General features: G+C 48.3%; 1 protein-coding gene across 1 annotated transcript in view; it reads left to right on the top strand.

Moving 5' to 3' along the window:
* Positions 1-25,225, top strand: part of DNAH3 (dynein axonemal heavy chain 3) — a 191,524-nt gene that overhangs the window by 142,941 nt on the left and 23,358 nt on the right. The window contains exons 49-53 of the mRNA XM_055136793.1: positions 2,048-2,264; positions 4,151-4,333; positions 16,036-16,234; positions 18,268-20,409; positions 24,584-24,809. Of these exons, the coding sequence (XP_054992768.1) occupies positions 2,048-2,264; positions 4,151-4,333; positions 16,036-16,234; positions 18,268-20,409; positions 24,584-24,809 (2,967 nt within the window). The remainder of the gene's footprint in view (positions 1-2,047; positions 2,265-4,150; positions 4,334-16,035; positions 16,235-18,267; positions 20,410-24,583; positions 24,810-25,225) is intronic.

Here is a 25,225-nt window from a genome sequence, read left to right as displayed (position 1 = left end):
GCCCTCCCCACTATACTATCACTCCAGCCTCCCTCAATTTATTTATAAAGGACTTCTATGTTTCTGTTTGGTCTGGGGGGAGGGGTGGTTTGTCATTATTATTGGTGGTGGTGGGTTGGTTGGTTGGTTTCGAGGAAACAATCTGCAGTGCTCAGGTGCTCAGGAGCTATTCCTGGTTCTGTGCTCAGGTCTGACCCCTTGGAGTCCTTAGGGTGATGTGGCAGGAAAGATTTGTACTAGCGTCAGCCACATGCAAGACAAGTGCGGTACCTCCTGTACTTATCTCCCTGGCCCCCTCATACTTTTAAATTGCATCAGTCATTTATTTGGTCTGGTTTGGGAACCACACAGGCCAGTGCTCGAGGGCTGTTACTGACCCTGCTTTGTGCTCATGGGACTGTGCAGTCCCACGGGGACCGTGGGGACCGTGCAGTCAGTGCTGGGATTAAGCCCAGGCTTCTTGCATGCAAAGTATGGGCTCAACTCTTTGAACTCTCTTTCTCACTCCGGAATCACTTGTTTATAAACATGTGATAAATAATAAAGTGAGTATCTCGCCCGCACGGCAGAGCCTGGCAAGTACCCAGGGTGTATTGGATATGCCAAAAACAGTAACAAGAAGTCTCACAATGGAGACGTTACTGGTGCCTGCTCGAGCAAATCGATGAACAATGGGACGACAGTGCTACGACAGTGCTACTGATATTTTGCCTCTTCTTCAATGGTAAATGGAAGCATTAATGGCCAGTAGTTTAGTGACTTGTGACTCCATTACCAATAGGCATTATAGTTACATCCAATCCAGATGGATGGTAGTTAAATTATGGTAGTTTTAGACTTACTCAAACTTATTATTTAATGCAACAGTTAGTAAACCATAGCCATGGAGAAAGTACAGTTCACACTATCTTTTTGTACATAAGTTTTATTGAAACAGCTGTCCCTCTTTTTTCACACTATACCAGCAGAGTTGAGTAGTTGCCACCAATACTACTAAAGCCTATTATATGGTCCCTTTCAGGGAAAAAAAAAAAGGTGCTTGCTCCAGATTTAACGCATGTGTGTAAAAGGCATATATATTTGCCTTTTAAACTATTTTGAAAATTATTTTATCTTTGAACATTTTTCCCCTGCAAAGTACAAAGGCTTTACTAGATTCCCAGAAGTTAAGAAAGACCTCAGCTTGGGGCCAGGGAGAAAGTACAGCGGGAAAGGCACCTGCCTTTCACATACCTGACCCAGGTTTGATCCTCGGCATCCCACATGGGCCCCGAGCACCACCAGGAGTGTTTTCTGAGAGCAGAGCCAGGAGTGACCCTTGAGTGTTGCTGGGTGTGACCTTCAACCCACACCCCCCCCACCCCAAGCACACACACAAAAAAAACTAAAAAGAAAAAATAATAAATGCTACAGCTTTAAGGACTGGCATGATAGTACAGAATGTAGGGTGCTTGCCTTGTGCGTGGCGCAATCCCCAGCACCCCATTGTTCACCCAAGCCTGCCAGGAGTGATTCCTGAGCATAGAGCCAGGAGCCAGCCCTGAACACCACCCGATGTGGCCCCCAAACCTTTCTTCAAAAGAAAGAAAAGAAAAATACTACAGCTTTTAAGTCTCGATGACTGTCATCAAAGTGACCGGAAATAGAAAACACTTGATCGGGGCTGGAGCGATAGCACAGCAGGGAGGGCATTTGCCTTGCACACGGCTGACCCAAGTTCGAATCCCAGCATCCCATATGGTCCCCTGAGCACCGCCAGGGGTAATTCCTGAGTGCATGAGCCAGGAGTGACCCCTGTGCATTGCCGGGTGAGACCCAAAAAGCAAAAAAAAAAAAAACCCAAAACACTTGATCAATGATCATTCTAGTGAGACTATATCCCTCCCCCCAGAGTCTGGCATCTCTGTTGACGCGTCTTCAGATAATTTGGGGTCCTGCTGGGCTCGTCAGTGGGCCTCTCTCACAGCCTCCTGTCTCTTTGCCCAGAGCGCTGTTCCTTCTCTCTGGAGCAAGTGTGTCTGGCTAACCATCTTCATGTCCTCGGCAGGGTCATCTCCATGTGCAAATATTTCCAGGAGACTGTGAAGACGATGTCCATTGACTACTACAACACACTCCGCAGGCACAACTATGTCACCCCCACCTCCTACCTCGAACTGATCCTGACCTTCAAGACACTCCTGAGTAGCAAGAGGCAGGAAGTTGACATGATGAGGAACCGCTACCTGACAGGTCTGCAGAAACTCGAGTTCGCAGCTTCGCAGGTGAGCAGGACAAGGAAAGGGATGCGGTGAGGGCAAAGTCCTGGGGCAAAGTCCAGGTGGTCGTGGGTCACACCACATTAAAGCAGTTTCCAATGCTGCACTGACAGAGATCAGCCCCCTCTGTCTCTGCCTAAACCCAGCCACATGGAATTCTCCTCAAAGACAGAACTTGAAGGTGTATTTTTTTAATCCATTATGGATTTGGCGACATCAATTTTTCACGAATCACGAAATCCCCGTTAATTGTCGATTTCTCAAGCGGGCTCAGTAACCTCTCTTTCGTCCTTTCCCTGAAGTCTTAGAGGTCTCTCAACTCGGCCCTCCCAATGATGTCACACTGGAGGCTCTTTCAGGGTCAGGGGAATGGGATCCAGCTTATTACTGGATTTAGCATATGAATACACCATGGGAAGCTTGCAAGACTGTCCCATGTGGGCAGGAAACTCTCAGAAGCTTGCCAGTTTCTCCCAGAGGGAGAAGTAGGCTACAAGATATTGCTTTGCGGCCGAGCGCTTCTGGGAGCTCGCTTTTAAGTCTCTGGATGTTGGTTGTTGATGGAATTACACACACCTGGCTTCCTCTGCCGGTATCTTCATGCGTGAGACCTGTCCGAACATGTGGAGAGGGGCCTCGAGCATGGCTGTGGCTAGGTTCCGGTGGTCTTCAGCCGCCATGAGCTCTGCTTGGGGTGGGGAGGGAAGCTGGAGCCCATTCCCTCCGAGGGGCCCTGGGGAAGACAGTCAGGCGTGCGGGCAAGAGACTCTTTTTAATTTTTACTTCTTAAAATAATGCAACAATCGCATGTTTTTGAGTATTGAGTCCTTGGGTGCCTCCATACATTCTGTGAAGTTGAGTTCCTCCACTGGCCTCACTGGATACGCTCAGTGGGAACTGGGAAGCGGGAAGCACTGGGGAGGGGCAGAGTTTCAGGGAGTCAGACAGACAGACCTGGGCTCAAAGGCCAGCTGTACCACTCAACACGGGTATAACCTTGAACCTGCTACTCCAGCACTGAGAGTTTCTGTTTTCCCCTCTATAAAAAAGGTGGCAACTTCTTTTTTGCTTTGTGAGGCTGTTAGGAAGATGTAGTACAATTGCCTTTGGAAAAATGGCTGATATGTGAATTTTTAATTGATTTGTGCTTTAGGCCTTTGTTAAATCATCCAAGTGAGAATTATATTGAGATATATTTTCTATTTCTCCAGCTTGCTTCTCATCTCCCTCTCTTTCCTCTTCTGTGGTTCTCTCTATCCCTCTTTACATCTCGTACCTCTCAGCTCTGCCAAGGACAGCGTTGAAGGTGGTTAGCCAGGCCCAAATTGCTCCAGAGCAATCCGACGCAGCTGTGACCGCAGTCATGAGCATGTGCCGGGCACACACTGACCATGGCCGGGTCAATCGCAGGCTCAGTACTGCAGGAAACTGTCCCTTTGTCTTCAGCTTAGCCCCACACAGCTAGCGTCTGTCACAATGCTTGGTAACATAATAAACTAAATTCGGAAAGGGGCTGGAGCCATAGAACAGCGGGTAGGGCGTTTGCCTTGCACACAGCAGACCCGGGTTCAATTCCCAGCATCCCATATGGTCCCCCGAGCACCGCCAGGAGTAATTCCTGAGTGCAGAACCAGGAGTAACCCCCGAGCATTGCCGGGTGTGACCCAAAAAGCAAAAAGCAAAACAAACAAACAAAACCAACTAAATTTGGAAAAAAGAAATCATAGATATCAACACTAACCATCAAATAGATACTCATCGCCATATTAGAATTATTGATATTTTTCAAAATATACCATGGGGCGAAGAATCAGTTCGGCTCTTTCCAGTTGTGCCATTTTCAGCCTCGGTGGAACTTGCTCTTCACATCTGCCACCCCTTCTCTCTATCAGGTGGCGGTCATGCAGGGGGAACTGACAGCCCTCCAACCCCAGCTCATCCAGACCTCCAAGGAGACGGCCAAAATGATGGTGAAAATTGAGGCAGAGACCAGAGAAGCTGACGCCAAGAAACTTCTGGTGCAGGCAGATGAGAAAGAGGCCAACGCTGCTGCCGCCGTGGCCCAAGGAATCAAGGTATAGGGAGGGGGTGGAGAGACAGCACAGCGGGTGAGGCACTGACCCTACTCATCACCGACCCAGGTTCGATTCCCGCCACTGCGTACGGTCCCCTGAGCACCCCAGCACTGATCCCTGAGCGCAGAACTCCGAGTAAGCTCGAAGCACGGCCAGACATGGCCCAGAACCAAACAAGCAAGAGGAATCAGGGTATAACTAGGAAAGACCAGAGTTTTCTGGATTTCTCTGTGACTGCCTTAGAGCCCAGCAGGCCTGCAGAACGTGCCTGGCCATGCCTGTCTTGCTGATGGGAAAGAGGAGTCATTCCCCATAGCGCCACACGCCCCGTGCGTGAAGAGTCCAGCCTCTCTGGGACTGGGGTGCAACTCAGTGGTCGAACACTTGCCTTGCAGGCGTGAGACTTTGGATCCATCTCCAGCACCCCCCAAAATTTTAAATCTTTCTAAGAATCTGGCTGTCTGCAGGACACTTGATGTATTGCTTTGCAAATATTTTCCCATTTCATGTAGAGCCCAGGCCTTAACTTGGTTTTTCCCCCCTCTTTCATTCTGGCCACGTGGACCTCCTTCCTGTTCCTCAAGAAAGATGAGGCACCCTCCCATGGGCCCCTCGCATTGACTGTTCCCTCCGTCTAAAAGGCTCAGCTTTCGTGTACATTCACGGGATTATCTCCTTTGCCTTCAATCCGTCACATTTCTTCTCAAATGTGCTTGGCACATAGTAGACAGAGAATATTTGTGAAAGAATGTTGAAACTAGAGGACCCCTTGTGTGTATGTGTGTGTGTGTGTATGTGTGTGTGTGTGTGTGTGTGTGTGTGTGTGTGTGTGTGTGTTCTGGTACTTGGGTCACACCCAGTGATGCTCAAGACTTACCCCTGACTGCTCTCAGGCAGACTCCTGATGCGGAGCTGGACCACATGGGGTGCAGGGGATCAAACCTGGGTCAGCGCGCACGGCAAGGCAAGGACCTCAGCTTTTAACTAGCACTCCTAGAGGGCCTCATTTGACGGCGGGGAGGATTGGAAAGGGTTTCCCCTCCATTTCGATAGGGAAAACTCTGATGAACCTTCCTTGGACGTTATGGGTTTCCCCCAGCACTTTCAAGTATACAGTTCTGTTTGCGTATGACTTTGGGTTTAAGGATGACTGGTTTATGTTTGAAAGTCAGTGCCACCGAGATTCAGTGATGAGGGGCCAGAGCGATAGCACAGCAGGTAGGGCATTTGCCTTGCACGCGGTCAATCTGGGTTCGATCCCCGGCATCCCATATGGTCCCCCAAAACACCGCCAGGAGTAATTCCTAAGTGCAAAGCCAGGAGTAACCCCTGAGCATCGCTGGGTGTGACCCAAAAAGAAAAAAGCAAAAGAGATTTATGATGAAATTGCATGAAGAGCTTCAGTGATGAAGAGCTTCACAGTCGGTGGGATTCGAATCCGATTAGCCTCAGATACTTGCTCTGTGCTCCCACATAAGAGTTAAAATTTGCAAAAAAATATAAAAAAAGATTCTTCAAGTGAAATCTTGAAAAAGTAGTAGTGTCTATATGAGGCTTGTTGAGTAGAGTAGTTCACGAGGCATGTTTTCCGCAAAGGACATCCCTTTCAAACTGGCTTTTCTCCAATGAGTCCTGAGGCTCAGAGATCCCCTGGAATGTGATACCTGGCCTCTGAGCCATACAGTGAGTGGCCGGGGCAAGAGAGACCATTTCACTCCGAACCCTAGCAGCACAGGCAGGAGGCTAGTGAAGTCATCAAATACAGACACCACCGGGTATGCCATATAATGGAGAAGAACTTTGTCATCCTATCACAAGATGATAATAATAGCTACAATTTATCAACATTGTGATGCTTTCCTTGGCATTCCTTCATTTACAAAATAAAAAATTATTTCAGGGGCTGGAGCGACAGTACAGCTGGTAGGGCATTTGCCTTGAATGCAGCTGACCCAGGTTTGATCCTCAGCATCTGATGGTCCCCTGAGCACCACCAGGAGTAATTCCCGAGTGCAGAGCCAGGAGTAAGCCCTGAGCATCCCTGTGACCCAGAAAGCAAGAAAAAGGAAAAAATTAAAAATTGCTTCATTAAAAAATATTCTTTGAGGGACTGGTGAGATAGTATAGTGGGTAAGGCACTTGCCTTGCACACAACCAATCTGGGTTCAATCTCGAGCATTCCGTATGGGCCCCGGAGCCCCACCAGAGGTGATTCTAAGTGCAGAGCCAGGAATAATCCCTGAACATCACTGGGTGTGCCCCCCTCAAAAAAAATTCCTTGAGCAAGTGTTGTGTGCTGACCACTTTTAGACTGTAGCAGAGTAAGAGTGAACAGGACAGACTAAATTGTTCTATTTTGAAGAGTAAGTTCTCCTCTACCCAATTTACATGAGCTTTTTATCAACCTGCCAGTGCTGCAATGCAAATGGTCGTTCCAGGTTACAGACGAGGAAATCATGGAATCAGAACTTTACTGGCCTAAGTTTTACGGTGAAGTTACTATGAAATTAAATTAAGATTCAAACCCAGAGCTCTGAACAGATTCCAAAACTCTTTCATCGTAAAACTGTTACTCCAGAAGTTGCAAACTAGGGGGCTGGAGCAGTAGCACATCGGGAAGGACATTTGCCTTGCACGAAGCCAACCTGGGGTCGATCCCTGGCATCCCATGTGGTCCCCCAAGCACTGCCAGGAGTAATTCCTGAGTGCAGAGCCAGGAGTAACCCCTGAGCATTGCTGGGTGTGACCCAAAAAACCAAAAACAAAACAAAAAGAAAGAAGCTACAAAATAGAAACAAGGAAGCTCAACTCCCCTGTGACATATACAGTAGGTGTTTGGTTTTTTTTAATCTAAAATACTTAACAAATTTTTAAAAAATCAAAAGATTTCAAAAAAAAATATTTTTCCATGAACAAAATCAGGTAGTCTGGCAGCACTGTGCCTACTTTCCTGGGATGCATCCAATCAGCTTCACTGAGCAGAAGAAAATCTGATGAACTGCTTCTTGGGTCCCAGCCCCCGCCCCAATTCTCAAACCTGGAGACACACTGGCTTGCATCTCCCCGCTGGCTCCCAGACTATGAGACGCATTGTATAATGAGACATTTTGTTGCTCCATATTTCCTATGTCCCTTCTTGGGTTTTAGCGGGGGAGGGCGATTATTGTTTTTGGCTTTTTGGATCACATCTGGCGATGCTCAGGGGTTACTCCTGTCTCTGCACTCAGGAATTACTCCTGGAGGTGCTCAGGGGACCATATGGGATGTCGGAGATCCAACCCGGGTCAGCTGTGTGCAAGGCAAATGCCCTACCCGCTGTACTATTGCTCCAGCCCTGCTGTGTTCCTTATTTTTTCTTTTAATTTTTTATTAGTGAATCACCGTAAGGTACAGGTACAAACTTATGAACTCTCGTGTTTGCATTTCAGTCATACAGTGATCTTTTTGTTGTTGTTGTTTTGGGTTTTTTTACATTTATTTATTTATTTTTTAAAATTTTTTAAAAATTTTATTGACTCACTGTGAGATAGTTACAAGCTTTCATGTTTGGGTTACAATTACATGATGATCAAGCTCCCATCCCTCCACCAGTGCACATTCCCCACCACCAATATCCCCGGTATACCCCTTCTTTTTCACCCTCCCCCTGCCTCCATGGCAGACAATATTCCCCATACTCTCTTTCTACTTTTGGGCATTATGGCTTGCAACGTACAGTGATTGTTTACCTATTCCTCCACTAGTGCCCATTCTACTCCACCAATGATTCCAGTATCCCTCCCACCACCCCCACCCCCTCCCTACCACCCCACCCTGCCTCTGCGGCAGGGCATTCCCTTTTGTTCTCTCTCCTTTTGGATGTTGTGGTTTGCAATAGAGGTATTGAGTGGCCACTGTGTTTGGTCTATAGTCTACTTTCGGCATGCGTCTTTCAACCCAAATGTGTCCTCCCAATGTCCCTTATTTTTTTAACTGCAGTTTTCTTCTCTCAAAAAAAAAAAAAAACCATTAGGTTGTCAGCTTGACATCAGAATGTAATGGTTTGTCTTAGCTCTTTACCCAAGAAAAGTATTAAGGGGTTAAGACACATCTTCTGCATGTGATCAGCCTGGGTTTGATCCCTGGTACCACCTGTGGTTCTTTGAGTGCCACGAGGAGTGATCCCTGAGCAAAAAGCCATGAACAAGTCCTGAGCACACCTGGACATATCCCCATAACCCAATTTAAAAAGTGGTTCTTCACCCCATACCGAGGGGCCTGGCTATTTGATATACAGGACTATCTCTCTCCATGTGTGGGTGCCGTCATACCCAGGCAGGGTTCCTTTCTGCAATTTTAGGGGAAATCAGTGCAAGAGCAGGAAGGAGACATGAGCTGTGACGTGAGATCTGCAAGGAGGTGACAACACCACACCCCTTTGTGGGCAATAAACTGTCACTTTGGTTTCAGGTGAGACAGGAGGGGGGAGAAATCCAGCATCTGTGCGGGCTTCCAGTTTCCTGGTGCGTCCATGTGGAACAATCTCTCCCGGAACCTCTCAGCACCTGTCCTTCTTCAGACTGAAATTGCTAATTTTTTTTTTTTTATCTCCAGCCCTCACACAGCATCATAACTCATGCAGTGTCGAGGGCTCAATAGTTGAAACAAAATTCATGCTGGGAGGAGATTGAGACTCAGAGATTCAGGCCTCAGGACTCACTTCACAGTACAGCGCTTTGCTTGAATCAGTTGACTCTTTAAAGGTTAATAAATCATTTCTTCCCCCCCCCAATCAGGATAAATAAATGGGGCCAGAATTACTGTAATTAGCTTTTGTCAGCATGTGCCCGTGCTTCATACCTCTCCAACAGCTCTGCTAAACCACAGGGGTCATTTTTAATCATATTGCTTTTTATCACGAAGGCAAATAACTTAGCAGTAATAACTCATGTGAAAGAGCTTTGAAGTCAGCTCTCGGGCTGGGAGGTGGCTCGGGGCTGGGGCACCTGCTCTGGACGCGGGAGCCTGGCTTCCATCCCCGGCACCGCAGGGTCGCCCAAGCATTTAATAAGAAGCTCCTGAGAGTTGCATGTGGGCCAAAGACAAAGAAACAAAAGAGAAAAATTCAATTTAATCTGTGTCTTGATTTTCCCAATTTCCTTTTCTTGTTTCTGTCTACTGAGAACGTTGTTTCTGTTACTGAAATCTTTTTCTTTTTGTTTTTGCTTTGGGGGCCACGCTTGGTTGTGCTCGGGGCTTACACTGGCTCTACGCTCAGGAGCATCTTGGCAGGACTCAGAGGACTATCTAAGATGCAGGGATCAAACAGGGCCAGCCTTGTGCCAGGCAAGCGCCCTACCCATTGTACTATCTCTCCGGCCCGTTACCGGGATCTCAATTGCAATGTGCATCGTGTGTTTTTACTTCCTTAACTTCTCACGACAAAGGACTTTCCTAACCCCCAGAGTCATTTTCATGAGCATTTTACGTAGGTGCTTCCACTGTCTCATAGCCAGTCTGTTCCCTCGTGGCTTTTCAAGTATTTCAAGAGCATAAACCAGAGTTTCTCTGTCAAGTTGCATGTCAGACTCACCTCTGGGGTTTTCAACATGCAGACGCCGTGGACATATAGAGGAATTAAGGTCCAGCACCTCGTGGTCCCCAGCACTACCAGGAGTACAGAGCCAGGAGTCGTTTCTCAGCAGGGCCTCAAACCCAAACAATCCAAGAGAATGCAGCTACAGGGCTAGAGAGATAGGACATGGATAAGGCGCTCTCCTTGCACCTGACCTGGGCACACATCTCCCCCGGCTTTCATCCCTGGCACTGCCTCTGGTCTCCCAAGCCCCACTAGGAGTGATCCCTGAGTACAGAGCCAGGAGGGTCTGTACAGCATCTTGGGTGTGGCCCCAAACACCAAATAAATAAATAAAGTGTCGTGACTCCACCCAGACGGAATGAATCAGAGTCTCTGGGTGTGGGGCTGACCTTGAAGGTGCCCGAGACATAGCCCCGTGACTGCGCCCCGGAGCCAGGGCTGGGGGCTCGGGAGTCACTGGGACAGGTTATGCTACAGTCAGGGCTCGTGTGAGTCACTGGACAAACAGGCTCAAAGGAACCCAGGAAAGAGGACAGAGGTAGCAGGCCTGGGAGGCGGGAAGCGTGTGGGGGCGCTCGATGTTGGGGTGGTTCTAGCAAAGACAGCTGTTGAGAAGATGAAGCCCAGGCACCAGGGGCTGGTCTGGGAGAACCCGGAGCTGTGGGGGGAGCTGACATTTTGCGCTGCCACCAAACTCTGAGGTGGCTGTGACCTACGTCAGGAGCCAGTTTCACTTCTTCCTCCCTTTGCCTCACACTCTGGCACGGATCCAAGGCTGCAGGCTGGGTGCACCGCGTCCTCCTGGGCGGAGCTGTTCGTCCCGTCTGAAGCAGGACCCTCCATTCTCATGTCGGGGACAGTTTGATAGGACGTGGCTCTTTTGGTTTGGTGTGGGGGGGTCTGGGGAGCACAGTCAGCAGTTTTCAGGGTTTATTCCTGGCCCCGCACTCAGAAATTAGGCCTGGTGGGCTTGGGGGACCGTATAGGACGCCGGCATCCAACTCGGGTCGGCCAGGTGCAAGGCGCACACCCTCCCTGGTGCTTTGCTCTGGGCCACGTGCTTCATTTACGGGGGCAGGATGGCTGTGGTACAGTGAAGCAAAGACAACGTTGCTAGAAGGTGTTTGGGGGGCTTGGATTTATTGCTTCCGTTTGGTGTGGGGCCATGCCCACTGGTGCTCAGACTACTCCCACCTCAGTGCTCAGGGATCTCCCCCCCAGTAGGCTCCGGAAACCATGCTCTCTGGATCTGAGCCGGCTTCCCACATACTCACCAGGGCTCTGTGCCTTCTCCTTGGCCCAGCATTACTAGGCATCTCTCCCAGAGCGAAATAACTGAAATAACCTGTGAAAGCAACATAACTGAAGCAAACCATGAACGCATGCGCGTGTGTATGTAACCCCCACACAGACTCAGGGGGAGAAGCAGGCAAAAACCACCTTTATTTTGTTTGGCAATCACAATACAGCCACAGGATCTAGGTGGCGACCGATGCTGGTTTGCCTGACCTGATGTTCCCTGGGGAAATTCTCCATCAGTCACGGCTGCGTCATTCTCCGGGCTGGGCGACCAGCAACACCAGTGAGTCGTGAACCCGGGGCCTGTGGCTGAAACTGGGGCCTACCAGTTTCGTGACGTTGGCCAATTCCCTTTGCCTCCTCAGGCCTTATTTTCTTTTTTCTTATGTTCAGGAAGGAAGAGACTTGGTGATTGCAGGTTTCTGATTGTGTTAAGCTTTATTTTAAAAATTTTTTGAAAGGCTCCCACGAGATCACCATTTTACACAGGGGGTAAGAAGATGCTTGTCTTGCAAGTGGAGGATCCTCAGTACTGTATATGGCACCCGCACACACACACCCTCCAGCACTGATAAGAATAAGCCCCGAGGGGGCTGGAGCAATAGCACAGCGAGTAGGGCATTTGCCTTGCATGCGGCCGACCCGAGTTCGAATCCCAGCATCCCATATGGTCCCCTGAGCACCGCCAGAGGTAATTCCTGAGTGAAGAGCCAGGAGTAACCCCTGTGCATCGCCAGGTGTGACCCAAAAAGCAAAAAAAAAAAAAAAAAAAAAAAGAATAAGCCCCGAGCACAGCCTGTGTGAGCATCCCCCAAAGCAACGCCAAAAGAGACTAAGGGATCAGAACAGTACAGGAGGTCAGGCACTTGCCTGTGACATGGTCCGGTGTGATCCCTGACACAGCACTTGACCCCCCAAGCAATCCCAAGAGGCACTCTTGACCACAGGGCCAGAAATAGCCTCTCAGGACTGTGGGGTGTGGCCCCCAAACAAATAAAACAACAACCAAAATGTTTGAGCAGGCAGGGGACTAACTCCTGCGGGAGAAGAGCCTCGAGTGCACTAGACCCCGGGCGAGACCCACAGCATCGTTCTGGCTCTCTTAGCCCCGCTCTGTCCCTCTTGAATTACTGCCCCGTGGGCCTTGGCAATGCCAGTTCCAGGCTGCACCACAGCACCAGACCCACACACCGGACCCTCCGGCCCACACGGCCAGGTTCAGTATGGCTGGGAGTGATCCCAGGTCCCCTAGACCGTGCTTGGTGGAGATACAGGAGAAGCGGAGGAGCAGCGCACCAGGCCGAGTACATGTTTTGCATGCAGAAGGCCTGGGTTTGATGCTCGGCCCCACAGGGTCCACTGTGCACTGCCAGGAATGCTCCCCAAGCACAGAGCAGGGAGCAGCCCCCAGAACTTCTGGGTTTATAGGGCTGGAGAAATGGTATGAGAATTAAGGTGCTTAAAGTAGAGGGCTGGAGCAATAGCACAGCAGGTAGGGTGTTTGCCTTGCACCTGGCCGACCTGGGTTAGATTCCTCTGCCCCTTTCGGTGAGCCCGACAAGCCATCGAGAATATCTCGCCCACATGGCAGAGCCTGGCAAGCTCCCCGTGGCGTATTCGATATGCCAAAAACAGTAACAAGTCTCACCATGGAGACGGTACTGGTGCCCGATCGAGCAAATCGATGAGCAACAGGATGACAGTGATACAGTGATACAGTGAAAGTGGAGAGACCCTGTGCATCGCCAGGTGTGACCCAAAAAGGCAAAAAAAAAAAAAGTGGAGAGAGAGTATTATGCAAATTATCTGCCACACAGTCAGGGGAAGGGGTGGATTGGGGGGTACTGGGGATTTTGGTGGTGGAAATGAGCACTGGTGAAGGAATGGGTGTTTGATGATTGTATAATCAAAGCATAAACATGAAAGCTTTTTAACTGCATCTCACAGTGAATCAATAAAAAGGGGGGTAAAGAGAGGATTAGGGTGCTTGTCTCACCTCAACTGGCCCCAGTTTAGTCCCTTGGTACCACATACATGGTCCTCCAGGTATAGCTGGAGTGACCCTTGAGCACAGAGCTGAAAGAGGCCCTGAGCACAGGCAGGTGTGACCTCAGCGCCCCAAATAAAGGTACAACTAACACGCCATTTAAAGTTCCCTATTTTGACTTAATGGCTCCAAGGCGAAATACAACCATTTTCACACTCCTCTATGGAAATTTTTTAGGATCATTTTTAGTGGATAATTCATAACAAGCAATACAAAGCAAATTATTTAGGTCCTGCTTTTTGGGTAGGCTTTGGGGGGTCAGGGTAGAAAAGTTTGAAATATGGTGGTGGGAAGGTATCATGGTGGTGGGATTGGTGCTGGAATACTGAATGTGATCAATTTTTTTTTTTGCGTTTTGGGTCACACCGAGCAATGCACAGGGGTTACTCCTGGCTGGTGCACTCAAGAATTACTCCTGGCAGTGCTAAGGGGACCATATGGGATGCTGGGAATCACACTTGGGTCAGCCACGTGCAAGGCAAACGCCCTACCCGCTGTGCTATTGCTTGAGCCCCTGAATGTGATCAATTATTGAAAACAACTTTATAAAAAGAAAATAAAATTTAAAAGTAAATAAAGTTCCCTATTTTGAACGATGCTATTCGAGGTTTACAATCGAGTGGCACAAAGTTGCCAGATCATCACCATTATCTGATTCTAGAATATGTTCGTCACTGCAGAGGAACCCGTCACAGTCATTCCCTGTTCTCCCCTCTCCCCGGCTCTCGGCGACCAACTTTCTACCTCTTTGGCTTCTGCTTTTCTGTAGATCTCATGCAAAGAGACTGGCATCGCAGGGGGCACTTGGGGTCTAGATTCTTTGATATAGGACATGACGTTTCAACATTTACTCATGCTAGTACTTCACTTAGTAGCACTGTAACACTCTTGTCCTATTGTTCATTGATTTGCTTGAGCAGGCACCAGTAATGTCTCCATTATGAGATTTGTTGTTACTGTTTTTGGCATATCAAATACGCTATGGGTAGCTTGCCAGGCTCTGCCGTGCAGGTGGGATACTCTCGGTACCTTGCTGGGCTTTCCGAGAGGGACGAAGGAATCGAACCCGGGTTGGCCGAGTCCCAGGCAAACACCCTACCTGCTGTGCTATCACTACAATCCTCATTCAATTTGGTAATTTGGTGAGCTAATATCCCACTTTATCAGTTTCATTCTTTTTTTTTTAATTTTTGGGGTCACCCCCCGGCAATGCTCAGGGATTACTCCTGGCTTTGCACTCATGAATTAATCCTGGCAGTGCTCAGGGGTCCATGTGGGATGCCAGGAATCGAACCTGGGTTGCCCACGTGCAAGCCAAACACCTTCCCCGCTGTGCTATCACTTCAGCCCCAGTATCAGTTTCATTCTTAAATGAACAATGGTCAGGTCTGGTTCAACAGTACAGCAGGTAAAGTGCTGACAAGGTAAAGTGCTTGTCTTGCAGTACAACCAACCGGGTTTGATCCCTGCCATCAGGAGAGATACAAGAGCACTGTGCTGGGAGTAAACCCCGAATTCACATGACTGTCCCCTGCCCCCCAAAATGGACAAAATAGACACTGTCTGCTTTTCCAGTTCCTATCCCCAGTGCCCTGTCTCCATTCCGACAGCTTAACCCTTTCCTTCAACTTTCATCTGTGCCCAGGCTGGACCCTCTCTCCGACACGGGTACCCTCCCCCATCTCTGATCTACCAAACACTCCAGTCTCATCAGTTCCACCCCTGCTGTCTTATTTTGCCCCTAAACATGCTCTAACCCCCTTCCATTCGTCACATGCTAATCTTCATCCTTGACTAAGTACCTCAGCCCATCCTTAATGTGTGAGTGGCCACTGCATGGTATCTCTAGAGAATGTGTAGGCGCTACCTATTCCATTGTAAATTCCAAAATACAGTAGCATAGACTTGCTTTATAAGTTTTATTAATGACAGGTGAGATGTTATTCCCATAATGAGATTCAAGTATAAAATCAAATTTAATGCGTATACTTTAGACTCCAGAGCTGAGCACTTTTACATGTAAATGAGAATAGACGTTATTATATTATATCAAACAGTTCTAATTTTCTTATGTCAAAATCCTATAGTAATTGCCATCTGGGTCTTTACTGATTTATTTTCTGATTATCTATTTGCCATTTCTTAAAGTAGTGTTGGAAAAAGCAATAGAAAGTAAAGTTGTTGGGACTGGAGCAATAGCACAGCGGGGAGGGCGTTTGCCTTGCATGCGGCCAACCCGGGTTCGATTCCCAGCATCCCATAGGGCCCCCGGAGCACCTCCAGGAATAATTCCTGAGTGCAGAGCCAGGAGTAACCCCTGTGCATTGCCAGGTGTGACCCAAAAAGCAAAAAAAAAAAAAAAAGAGTAAATTTGTTTTGTGTTTAAGGGGGCAGGTTGGGATTGGAAGGAAACTGGAGATGTTGGTGGAGGGAAGGTCACTGGTGGTGTTGAAACACTTAAATGCTTGAAACAGCTGTATCATGAATAACTTTGTGAATCGCGGTGTTTTTGATAAAAATTAAATTAAAAAAAAAAGCCTGCTCAGGAGCCCCAGGAAGCCGGAGATACCCCGGGCGGGGCGGGGGGGGGGCGAAGCATTGCCCCCCAACTCCTCCTCCCAGCTGCTGACCTTCAGTCAGCGCGGTGGGCGGGCAGCATCTGTTAGCTGGGTGGGCGGGAAGCCCCTCTTCGGGCCCCTGACGGGGGCGGAGCTTTGCTCCACTCCCCAATGTCTGGGCCGGGGCCGCTGATCCCGCCTGTCCCTGTGCCACCCGCAGAATGAGTGTGAGGGCGACCTGGCCGAGGCCATGCCCGCGCTGGAGGCTGCGCTGGCCGCGCTGGACACCCTGAACCCCGCTGACATCTCGCTGGTGAAGTCGATGCAGAACCCCCCAGGCCCCGTGAAGCTGGTCATGGAGAGCATCTGTGTCATGAAAGGGCTGAAGCCAGAGAGGAAGCCGGACCCCAGCGGCACTGGTAACCCCCTGGCCCCCACCCCAGCCCCGCCCGCTGCGGACTTCAGGGAAGAGGCGGCTCTTCACTGGCACCTCCCCTGTCCCCCCATCGCTCAGTATATCTCAGACAGAAGGGAGCACAGGGTGCATTTCCGTACCATCCCTTCTCCTCCCCTCAGTCAGAAGAGCAGAGGGACCAGAGTGTAGCCAAGACCTCGGCCTGCAAACCCCTACAGAACCAAGGTCACAGTGACCGAAAGACTGAGGGAGCAAATAGACCCAGACGGGTGCCGGTGACATGAAAGAGAGACAGCTAGAGACAGAAAAAGTCTAAGAAACACTTTCACACACACACACACACACACACACACACACACACGCACGCACGCACGCACGCACACATACACACACACAAAGGGATAATGGTAAGATGGAGAGAAGGAGAATCGGAAGAAACCAGGTTGGAAAAAGAACAAGAAAGCAGAGAAAGAAAAGACACAGCAGGGGGACGAGAGAGCAGCGAGAGACAGACAGACAGGGACAGAGACAGAGAGACAGAGACAGGAACAGAGACAGAAAAAGAGAGACAGGGTCACACCTGGCGATGCACAGGGGTTGCTCCTGGCTCTGCACTTAGGAATCACCCCTGGCGGTGCTCAGGGGACCATATGGGATGATGGGAATCGAACCCGGGTCAGCCGCATGCAAGGCAAACACCCTACCCGCTGTGCTATCACTCCAGCCCTATATATATACATGTATATCTATATGTATATATATAAATTATATAAAAAGAAAGATCTTTTTTGGATTGTATATATACATGAATATATATATGTGTGTATATATATATTTTAATTATGTAAAAAGAAAGATCTGTTTTGGACTGAAGTCTAGGGTCAAGACAAAGAGATAATGGGGCTGAGGATGTTGAGACACCCAGACTCTCAGTGAGGAGTTTCAACTGCTAGGTTGTTTTGTTTTTTTTTCCCATTTTTGGGTCACATCCAGCTATGCTTAGGGGTTACTCCTGCCTCTGCACTCAGGAATTACTCCTGTCTTTGCTTGGGGGACTATATGGAATGCCGGGGATTGAACTCGGATCAGCCTCCTGCAAGGCAAACGCCCTGCCCACTGTACCATCGCTCCAGCCCCTCGACTTCTAGTTTTGAATAATTAATTTGCAGTGTGTTGTTGGGGAGGTGTCATGTTGGACCATACCTGACAGTGCTCCGTTCCCAGTCAGAAGTGACTGCTGGCATGCTCAGGGGGGTCCATAGACCATGCCGGGGAGCAAACCAGGGCTGGAGTGGCTTCAAGCAAGGTAAGCTCTTGCCTCCTGCACTCTCTCTCTCTCTGACCCCAGTTAGAGAGCTAAAACAGTTCATAGGAAGCTTGAGACGATGGTGCAGAGATGTCTTGTACACTCCCTGAGTCCCGCAAGACCAAGCCCCCTTCCCCACCCCCATGACTGATGCTTGCTACCTGAATGGCCCATTTCTTTGTTGTTTCATTTCTCTTTTCTTTTCCCTGTGTCACGGTTGTTGCATGACCCCGAATCGCACACTTTTTGCTCTAGTGCTCACACACACACACGCCTAGTCGTGGTATGCCAGAGCCTGCACCCTCCGTGGCAGCAGAAAGGCCCCCAGAGGGCAGCCGCACCAGGGCTGTACTTGACAGTCCAGGGGGGCGGTGCCCCCGATCTCACTCCGGCCTCATACCCGTAAGGCAAGTGCTTCACCACCAGGCCACATCCTGGGACTTAGAATGGCACATTTGTCACCATTGATCCTACAATAACTTGCCATCTTCACCCCGAGTCTCTAATTTGCATCCGTGCTCTCAACTTGATGTTGAACATCAAGTGTAGATAAGTATAAGACATATCTCCATCATGCAGGCTATTTTCTCTGGCCTCAGATTCCTCTGGAATAACTTTGATGGCCACCCGAATTCCCAAGTATAAAGAATAACCACAGCGGTGCTTTGGATTTCAGTTAGAATATCTCAGTAATACAAAATTTTCCCCCTCCTGTCTCTTCTTCCAAACAGGTAAAATGATTGAAGATTATTGGGGAGTATCCAAAAAGGTTCTTGGGGATCTGAAATTCTTGGAGAGTCTTAAGACGTATGACAAAGACAACATCCCCCCACTGATCATGAAACGCATCCGGGAAAGGTTTATCGATCACCCCGAGTTCCAGCCGAACGTCATTAAAAATGTGTCCTCGGCCTGCGAGGGCCTGTGCAAGTGGGTGCGGGCCATGGAGGTCTACGACCGAGTGGCCAAAGTGGTGGCTCCCAAGCGAGAGAGGCTGAGAGAGGCGGAGGGGAAGCTGGACGTCCAGATGCAGAAGCTGAGCCTCAAGCGAGCCGAGCTGAAGCTGGTGGAAGACCGCCTGCAGGCCCTGAACAACGAGTTTGAAGGGATGAACGTCAAGAAGAAGAACTTGGAGGAGAACATTGACATGTGCTCTCAGAAGATAGACAGGGCAGAGAAGCTCATCAGTGGTCTCGGGGGTGAGAAGGAGAGATGGACGGAAGCCGCCCGGCAGCTGGGGACCCTCTACGTTAATCTGACAGGAGATGTGCTCTTGTCCTCGGGGACTGTGGCTTACCTGGGGGCCTTTACAGTAGATTATAGGAGCCAGTGCCAACAGCAGTGGTTGGAACAGTGTAAGGAGAAGGTCATCCCCGGCTCCAGCGACTTCAGCCTCAGCCACACGTTAGGAGACCCCGTTAAAATCCGGGCCTGGCAGATTGCTGGGCTGCCCATCGACTCCTTCTCCATCGACAATGGCATCATTGTGACCAATTCCAGGCGCTGGGCCTTAATGATTGACCCTCAAGGCCAGGCCAATAAGTGGATCAAGAACATGGAGAAAACGAATAAGCTGTCGGTGATCAAGTTCTCCGACTCCAACTACGTGAGAGTGTTGGAAAACGCTCTGCAGCTCGGCACCCCCGTCTTGATAGAAAATGTTGGCGAGGAACTGGACGCCTTTATCGAGCCCATCCTGCTCAAGTCCACGTTCAAGCAGCAGGGAGTCGAGTACATGAGACTGGGGGAGAACATCGTCGAGTACAACCGGGAGTTCAAGCTCTACATCACGACCCGGCTGAGGAACCCCCATTACCTCCCCGAAGTCGCGGTGAAAGTCTGCCTCCTCAACTTCATGATCACCCCCTTGGGCCTCCAAGATCAACTGCTCGGCATCGTGGCCGCCAAGGAGAAGCCAGAGCTGGAGGAGAAGAAGAACAAGTTGATCGTGGAAAGCGCTAGGAACAAGCAACAGCTGAAGGAAATCGAAGATAAGATCTTGGCCGTGCTGTCCTTGTCGGAGGGGAACATCCTGGAGGACGAGACGGCCATCAAAGTCCTGTCCTCCTCCAAATTGCTCTCTGAAGAAATCTCCGAGAAGCAGAAGGTTGCTTCGCTAACGGAAACCATGATAGACGAAACGCGGATGGGCTACAAGCCAGTGGCCACCCACTCCTCCACCATCTTCTTCTGTATCTCTGACCTGGCCAACATCGAGCCCATGTACCAGTACTCCCTGATGTGGTTCATAAACCTCTACGTGCAGTCCCTGGCCAATAGCGAGAAGAGTGACGAGCTGGAGCAGCGCATCGAGTACATTATCGATCACTTCACCCTCAGCATCTACAACAACGTCTGTCGCTCTCTGTTTGAGAAGGACAAGCTGCTTTTCTCCCTCCTCCTTACCGTTGGGATCTTGAAAGAGAAAAACATGGTGAACGAGGAAATCTGGTACTTCCTGTTAACGGGCGGCGTCGCCCTGGACAACCCCTACGCCAACCCGGCTCCCGAGTGGCTGTCTGAGAAGTCGTGGGGGGAGATCGTGCGTGCTTCTGCGTTGCCCCAGCTCAGGGGACTCATGGAGCACTTAGAAAACCATACCAACGAGTGGAAGCTCATCTACGACTCAGCCTCGCCCCACGAGGAGACTCTCCCTGGAAATTGGAAGTTTGTTCAGGGGTTGGAGAAGATAGCGATCCTCCGCTGTCTGCGGCCCGACAAGGTTGTTCCGGCCGTTCGGGAATTCATTGCTGTCAACATGGGCAGCACGTACATCGAAGCCCCGACGTTTGATCTCCAGGGCTCCTACAACGACTCCAACTGTTGTGCACCACTGATCTTTGTGTTGTCTCCCGGGGCAGACCCGATGGCAGGTGAGGGCAGAGAACTGGGGGAAACCCCACGTCGTGCAGAGGGATGACATTGGCATGCCTCTTCCGGCAATCTCAAACTCAGATGGCTTGGAAGGCAAGCGTTTAACTGGGAGCTGAGGTAACTGTAAAGGTCTCTTCCTGCCATTATGTCTCCCATGGAGTGTGCCCACCGGTCACATGAGTCTAGGATGGTTAGGACGGTTAGATTACTTGATTTTCCAAAAGAAGGTGAGAATCACCCCTTTCTTTTATTTTGTTTTGTGGTTTGGGTTTTGGTTTTGTTTGCGTGAGGGCCACACCCAGTGATGCTTAGAGCTGACTCCTTGATCTGCGCTCAGGGAATCACTCCTGGCAGGTCAGGGGCCCATATAGGGGACGCCAGGGATTGAACCCAGGTTGACTGTGAGCAAGGTAAGCACCCTACCCACTTTGCTATGGCTCTGTCCCCAGAAATCTCCGTTTAAAAAATTGTGATAATGTCTTCAAATATTTTCCCTAAAAATCTTGTTAGGGCTTATCTACAGCTTGCTTTAGCCTGCTCGTTGCTAATTTATCACCTTTATATTATTTTCTGAACTGCTTCTCAGTCAGACTTTTATCTCTTGTCTTTTAATTTTTTAGCTAAAAAAACCCTGGGATAAATAAAGCATGTAGTAAAGGAGGAAAAATATGAACGGTGCAATAAGGTATTGAACCACGGCTCAAGGGCCAGAGAGACAGTACAGTGAGGGAGGTACTTGACTTGATGGCACCCCATGTGGTTCCTTAAGTCTGTCCCTGAGTCATCCCTGAATACAGACCTAGAAGGAAGCCTTGAACATAGTTGGGTGTGTCACAAAAACAAACCAAATACACACACACACACACACACACACAAGAAAAAAAAAGGCAAAAACACTTCAACCAGCCATTTTGCCCTCCTCAAGGGATGTTTGGCAAAGCAAGGAGACATTTTTGTCACAAGTAGGAGTTTGTTGCCAGTGTTTAGTGGGTAGAGGTCAAAGATGCTAATAAATATCCTACAATAAAGATTACCCTGCCCATAATGTCAGTAGATCAGAGAAGCCCCAATCTGAGGTGAAAAATGCATTTGCACAGGGGTAATAACTATTTTTTTTATTGAATCACCATGAGATAGTTACAAGCTTTCATGTTTGGGTTACAATCTCACAATGATCAAACACCCATCCCTCCACCAGTGCACATTCCCCACCACCAATATCCCCGGTATACCCACCCCTTTCCCACCCTCCCCCTGCCTCCATGGCAGACAATATTCCCCATACTCTCTCTCTACTTTTGGGCATTATGGCTTGCAACACAGACACTGAGAGGTCATCATGTTTGTTCCATTATCTACTTTCGGAACACATCTCCCATCCAGCCATCATTTTCTTAGTGATCTCAGGGGTAATAACTATTAATGGTTTGTTTCTTCTGGAAATGGTTGTGCAGTTGAGTGTATAAGTAATTAACAGAAATAGATTAATTTTCTGTTTTGTTGAAGGACACCTCGGCTTTAATGTTCTCTTTTTCTGAAAGTAAAAAGAGCACTAGTAATGCAAATAACATGTTCACATCCTCCTTTGATAGTCGAGAGGTTTGACAGGCACCTTGACCTCAACAATAAAAAAGCCAGATTCTACCTCTCCAAGGAAGGGACTGAAAGGAACTGGGACCCGTTCCTTCTTTCTGTACAAGGAATCAATTCATGACCCTTTCCTGGCATCCCCCCATCACCACTCCCCATTTTCTTTCTATGAAAGATTTATACAAGAGGTATCACTGTATCACTGTATCACTGTCATCCCGTTGTTCATCGATTTACATGTGCGGCCACCGGTAACGTCTCCATTTGTCCCAGCGCTGAGATTTTATCCGCCTCTCCTTGCTCGTCTTTCCCAATGATTGGAGGCTCTTTCAGGGTCAGGGGAATGAGACCTGTTATTGTTACTGCTTTGGGCATATCGAATATGCCACGGGGAGCTTTCCAGGCTCTGCCATGCGGGCAGGATACTCTCGGTAGTTTGCCAGGCTCTCCGAGAGGCATATATATATTTTTTCTCTATGATTTTATGGAAAATTGGTAGGGAGTGTCTTATGATGTGTAATATAAGAGATACTAGGGGGAAACCAGGAAGGATGAAGAGAGTAGTGGGAGGAAGTTCAGAACACAATTTAGAAATGTTGTTATGGAGAATACAACCATCACATGTTCTGTGCATTGTAGGATATTTTTCAACAGCCTTGGTCTCTATCTACTAAATACTAGTGACAACCAGTAGTGTGTGTAGGACATTCCTGCCCCCCTTTGCTAGACTGGATCAGGTTCAGCTTGGATAATGTCCCAGGAACCTTCATGGTATGGTGTGTCTCGTCATCCCTCACGTTAGGAGACACATCCTATCTGGTTGCCTTTTCTTTCCTGATCAAGGATGCTGAGTGGGCTCAGATATTATCAGCATCCTTCATGACACTTAGAAAGTTTCTATCAGGAGCTGGAGTGATAGCACAGTGGATAGGGTGTTTGCCTTGCACGCGGCCAACCCAGGTTCGAATCCCAGCATCCCATATGGTCCCCTGAGCACCACCAGGAGTGATTCCTGAGTGCAGAGCCAGGAGTAACCCCTGTGCATCGCTGGGTGTGACCCAAAAAGAAAAAAAAGTTCCTATCAGCCTGTTATTGAATGTAATGGTTATCAATATTGGCTACACCTGGAGAATGTTAGAACTGTCTGAATGTGCAGGCAACAGTTGTAATCGCTTATATTTAAATCTTTGGAGGTGAGATCAAGGCATCATGTTTGATGAAACATTTTCAAGGTCCAGTGTTGATTGTTAATCAGGATAAAAAAGATCTAATGACTTTTCAGCCAGTTAGAGTCATTCCTTTTAATTCTTTCAATTCTTCCATATCTAATGACAGAGGCACTTCTCTAAAGATTTTCCCTTTGTTAACACTTTGGTTTGCTACGAATATGGTTCACAAATGATAGAAGGAATAGATGTTTGATTCATTCTCTTTATTTTCCAGCTTTTAGAATAATGAGATGGCGTCTTAATAACCCTCAACATTGTTTTAACAATAAGATTCTCTTTTAGTTCCGTTGTGAAAGCGTGCATTTCACATCTTGGGTATCTCAAATATGACTGTATTTTTCTGCACATTATTCTGTTTGACGCTCAAATTATACAGTCTTTGGCACGTGAGAGCACCTTTGTACCTATAGCATTTTCACAAAATCCCACTAGTTTTGGACAATCTCCTGTAGTTTTGTTTTGTTTTGCTTGAGGGCCACATCCGGCAGTGCTCAGGCTTACTGTTGGCTCTGTGTTTGGGGATCACTCCTGGCGCACTCGGTGGACCACGTGGGGTGTCAGACTCAAATCCAGGTTGGCTGTGTACAAGACAGATACTCCATCCGCTATACTATCACTCTGGCCCTGACCTTACCTTGTGCTTCTACACGCATAACGCATATTTCGTCTTGTACTCTGTTTCCCCAGAGGGACCACAGTCTGAGTGCTACGGGTGTTCCAGTTCTAGAAGTCTTTCTTTTTTCCGAATCCACATACTATTTTTTGTATTTTATTGTATTTTTTGTATTTTATATTATTGTATTTTTTGTATTTTATATTATTGTATTTTTTGTATTTTATTTTATTGTATTTATTGTATTCTGAATTTTATTGTACTATGTGTTCCTTCTTTGCAGGCTTTTAAGTGTGTTCCTTTCACAGTCTTTTTTCAGGGGTCATGTTAATTTTTTTAAAGCTGCCAGAAGTGTAGATCTTCCTCAGAAGTATTCTTATTTTATATAATAATTAGCAGAAGCCAACAAGCTTCTTACAGAGTCCAGAATTTTAATATAACCCCACCTTTGGGCTGTTACTCTTAATATGGTACAAGCCAGGGGCTGGAGCAATAGCACAATGGGTAGGGCGTTTGCCTTGCACGCGGCCGACCTGGGTTCGATTCCCAGCATCCCATATGGTTCCCTGAGCACCACCAGGAGTAATTCCTGAGTGCGGAGCCAGCAGTAACCCTTGTGCATTGCCGGGTGTGACCCAAAAAGCAAATATATATAATATATAATATATATGTATATATATATTTATATATATATGGTGCAAGCCAAACCTTGTCCAAAAATCCCTTTTTTCCCATTGTCAGGCTTGCTGAAATTCGCCGATGATCTTGGCATGGGAGGTTCCAAAATACAAACCATATCTCTTGGCCAAGGTCAAGGCCCTATTGCTGCCAAAATGATCAACACTGCCATCAAAGATGGGACCTGGGTGGTACTACAGAATTGCCATCTGGCCACAAGTTGGATGCCTTCCCTAGAGAAGATCTGTGAGGAGGTGATTGTTCCTGAGAACACCAATGTCAAATTCAGGTGAGATGCTGCCCCCGACACCCCCACCCCTCGACCCAAACACACACCCACACCACCACTACCAAGGTCTCTGGGCCTTAACCTCAAACTCCAGACATGGTCCTACTGGTGGTGGGAAATTCAAAGATGTACCACATACAGTTTTTTTCCTGAAGAAGTTCTCAATCTACAGAAGACAACTTATGAAAGAAACATGCTAAGAGCATGCAATCTTTAGACACCTGGTGTTGCTCAGGGCTTACTCCTGGCTCTGCACTCAGGAATCACTCCTGGCAGTGCTTGGGGGACCATATGGGATGCCAGGAATTGAACCCAGGTAAGCAGCATGCAAGGCAAACACCCTACCCGCTGTACTATCGCTCCGACCCCCAGATATAAAATTTAAATTATTGTTTATCTAAAAATATATCCTATGT

Source organism: Sorex araneus, chromosome 4 (assembly GCF_027595985.1).
Source record: "Sorex araneus isolate mSorAra2 chromosome 4, mSorAra2.pri, whole genome shotgun sequence".
Lineage (NCBI taxonomy): Eukaryota > Metazoa > Chordata > Mammalia > Eulipotyphla > Soricidae > Sorex > Sorex araneus.
Note: the sequence above shows the minus strand (reverse complement) of the source record. Positions and strands in the feature narration are given on the sequence as shown.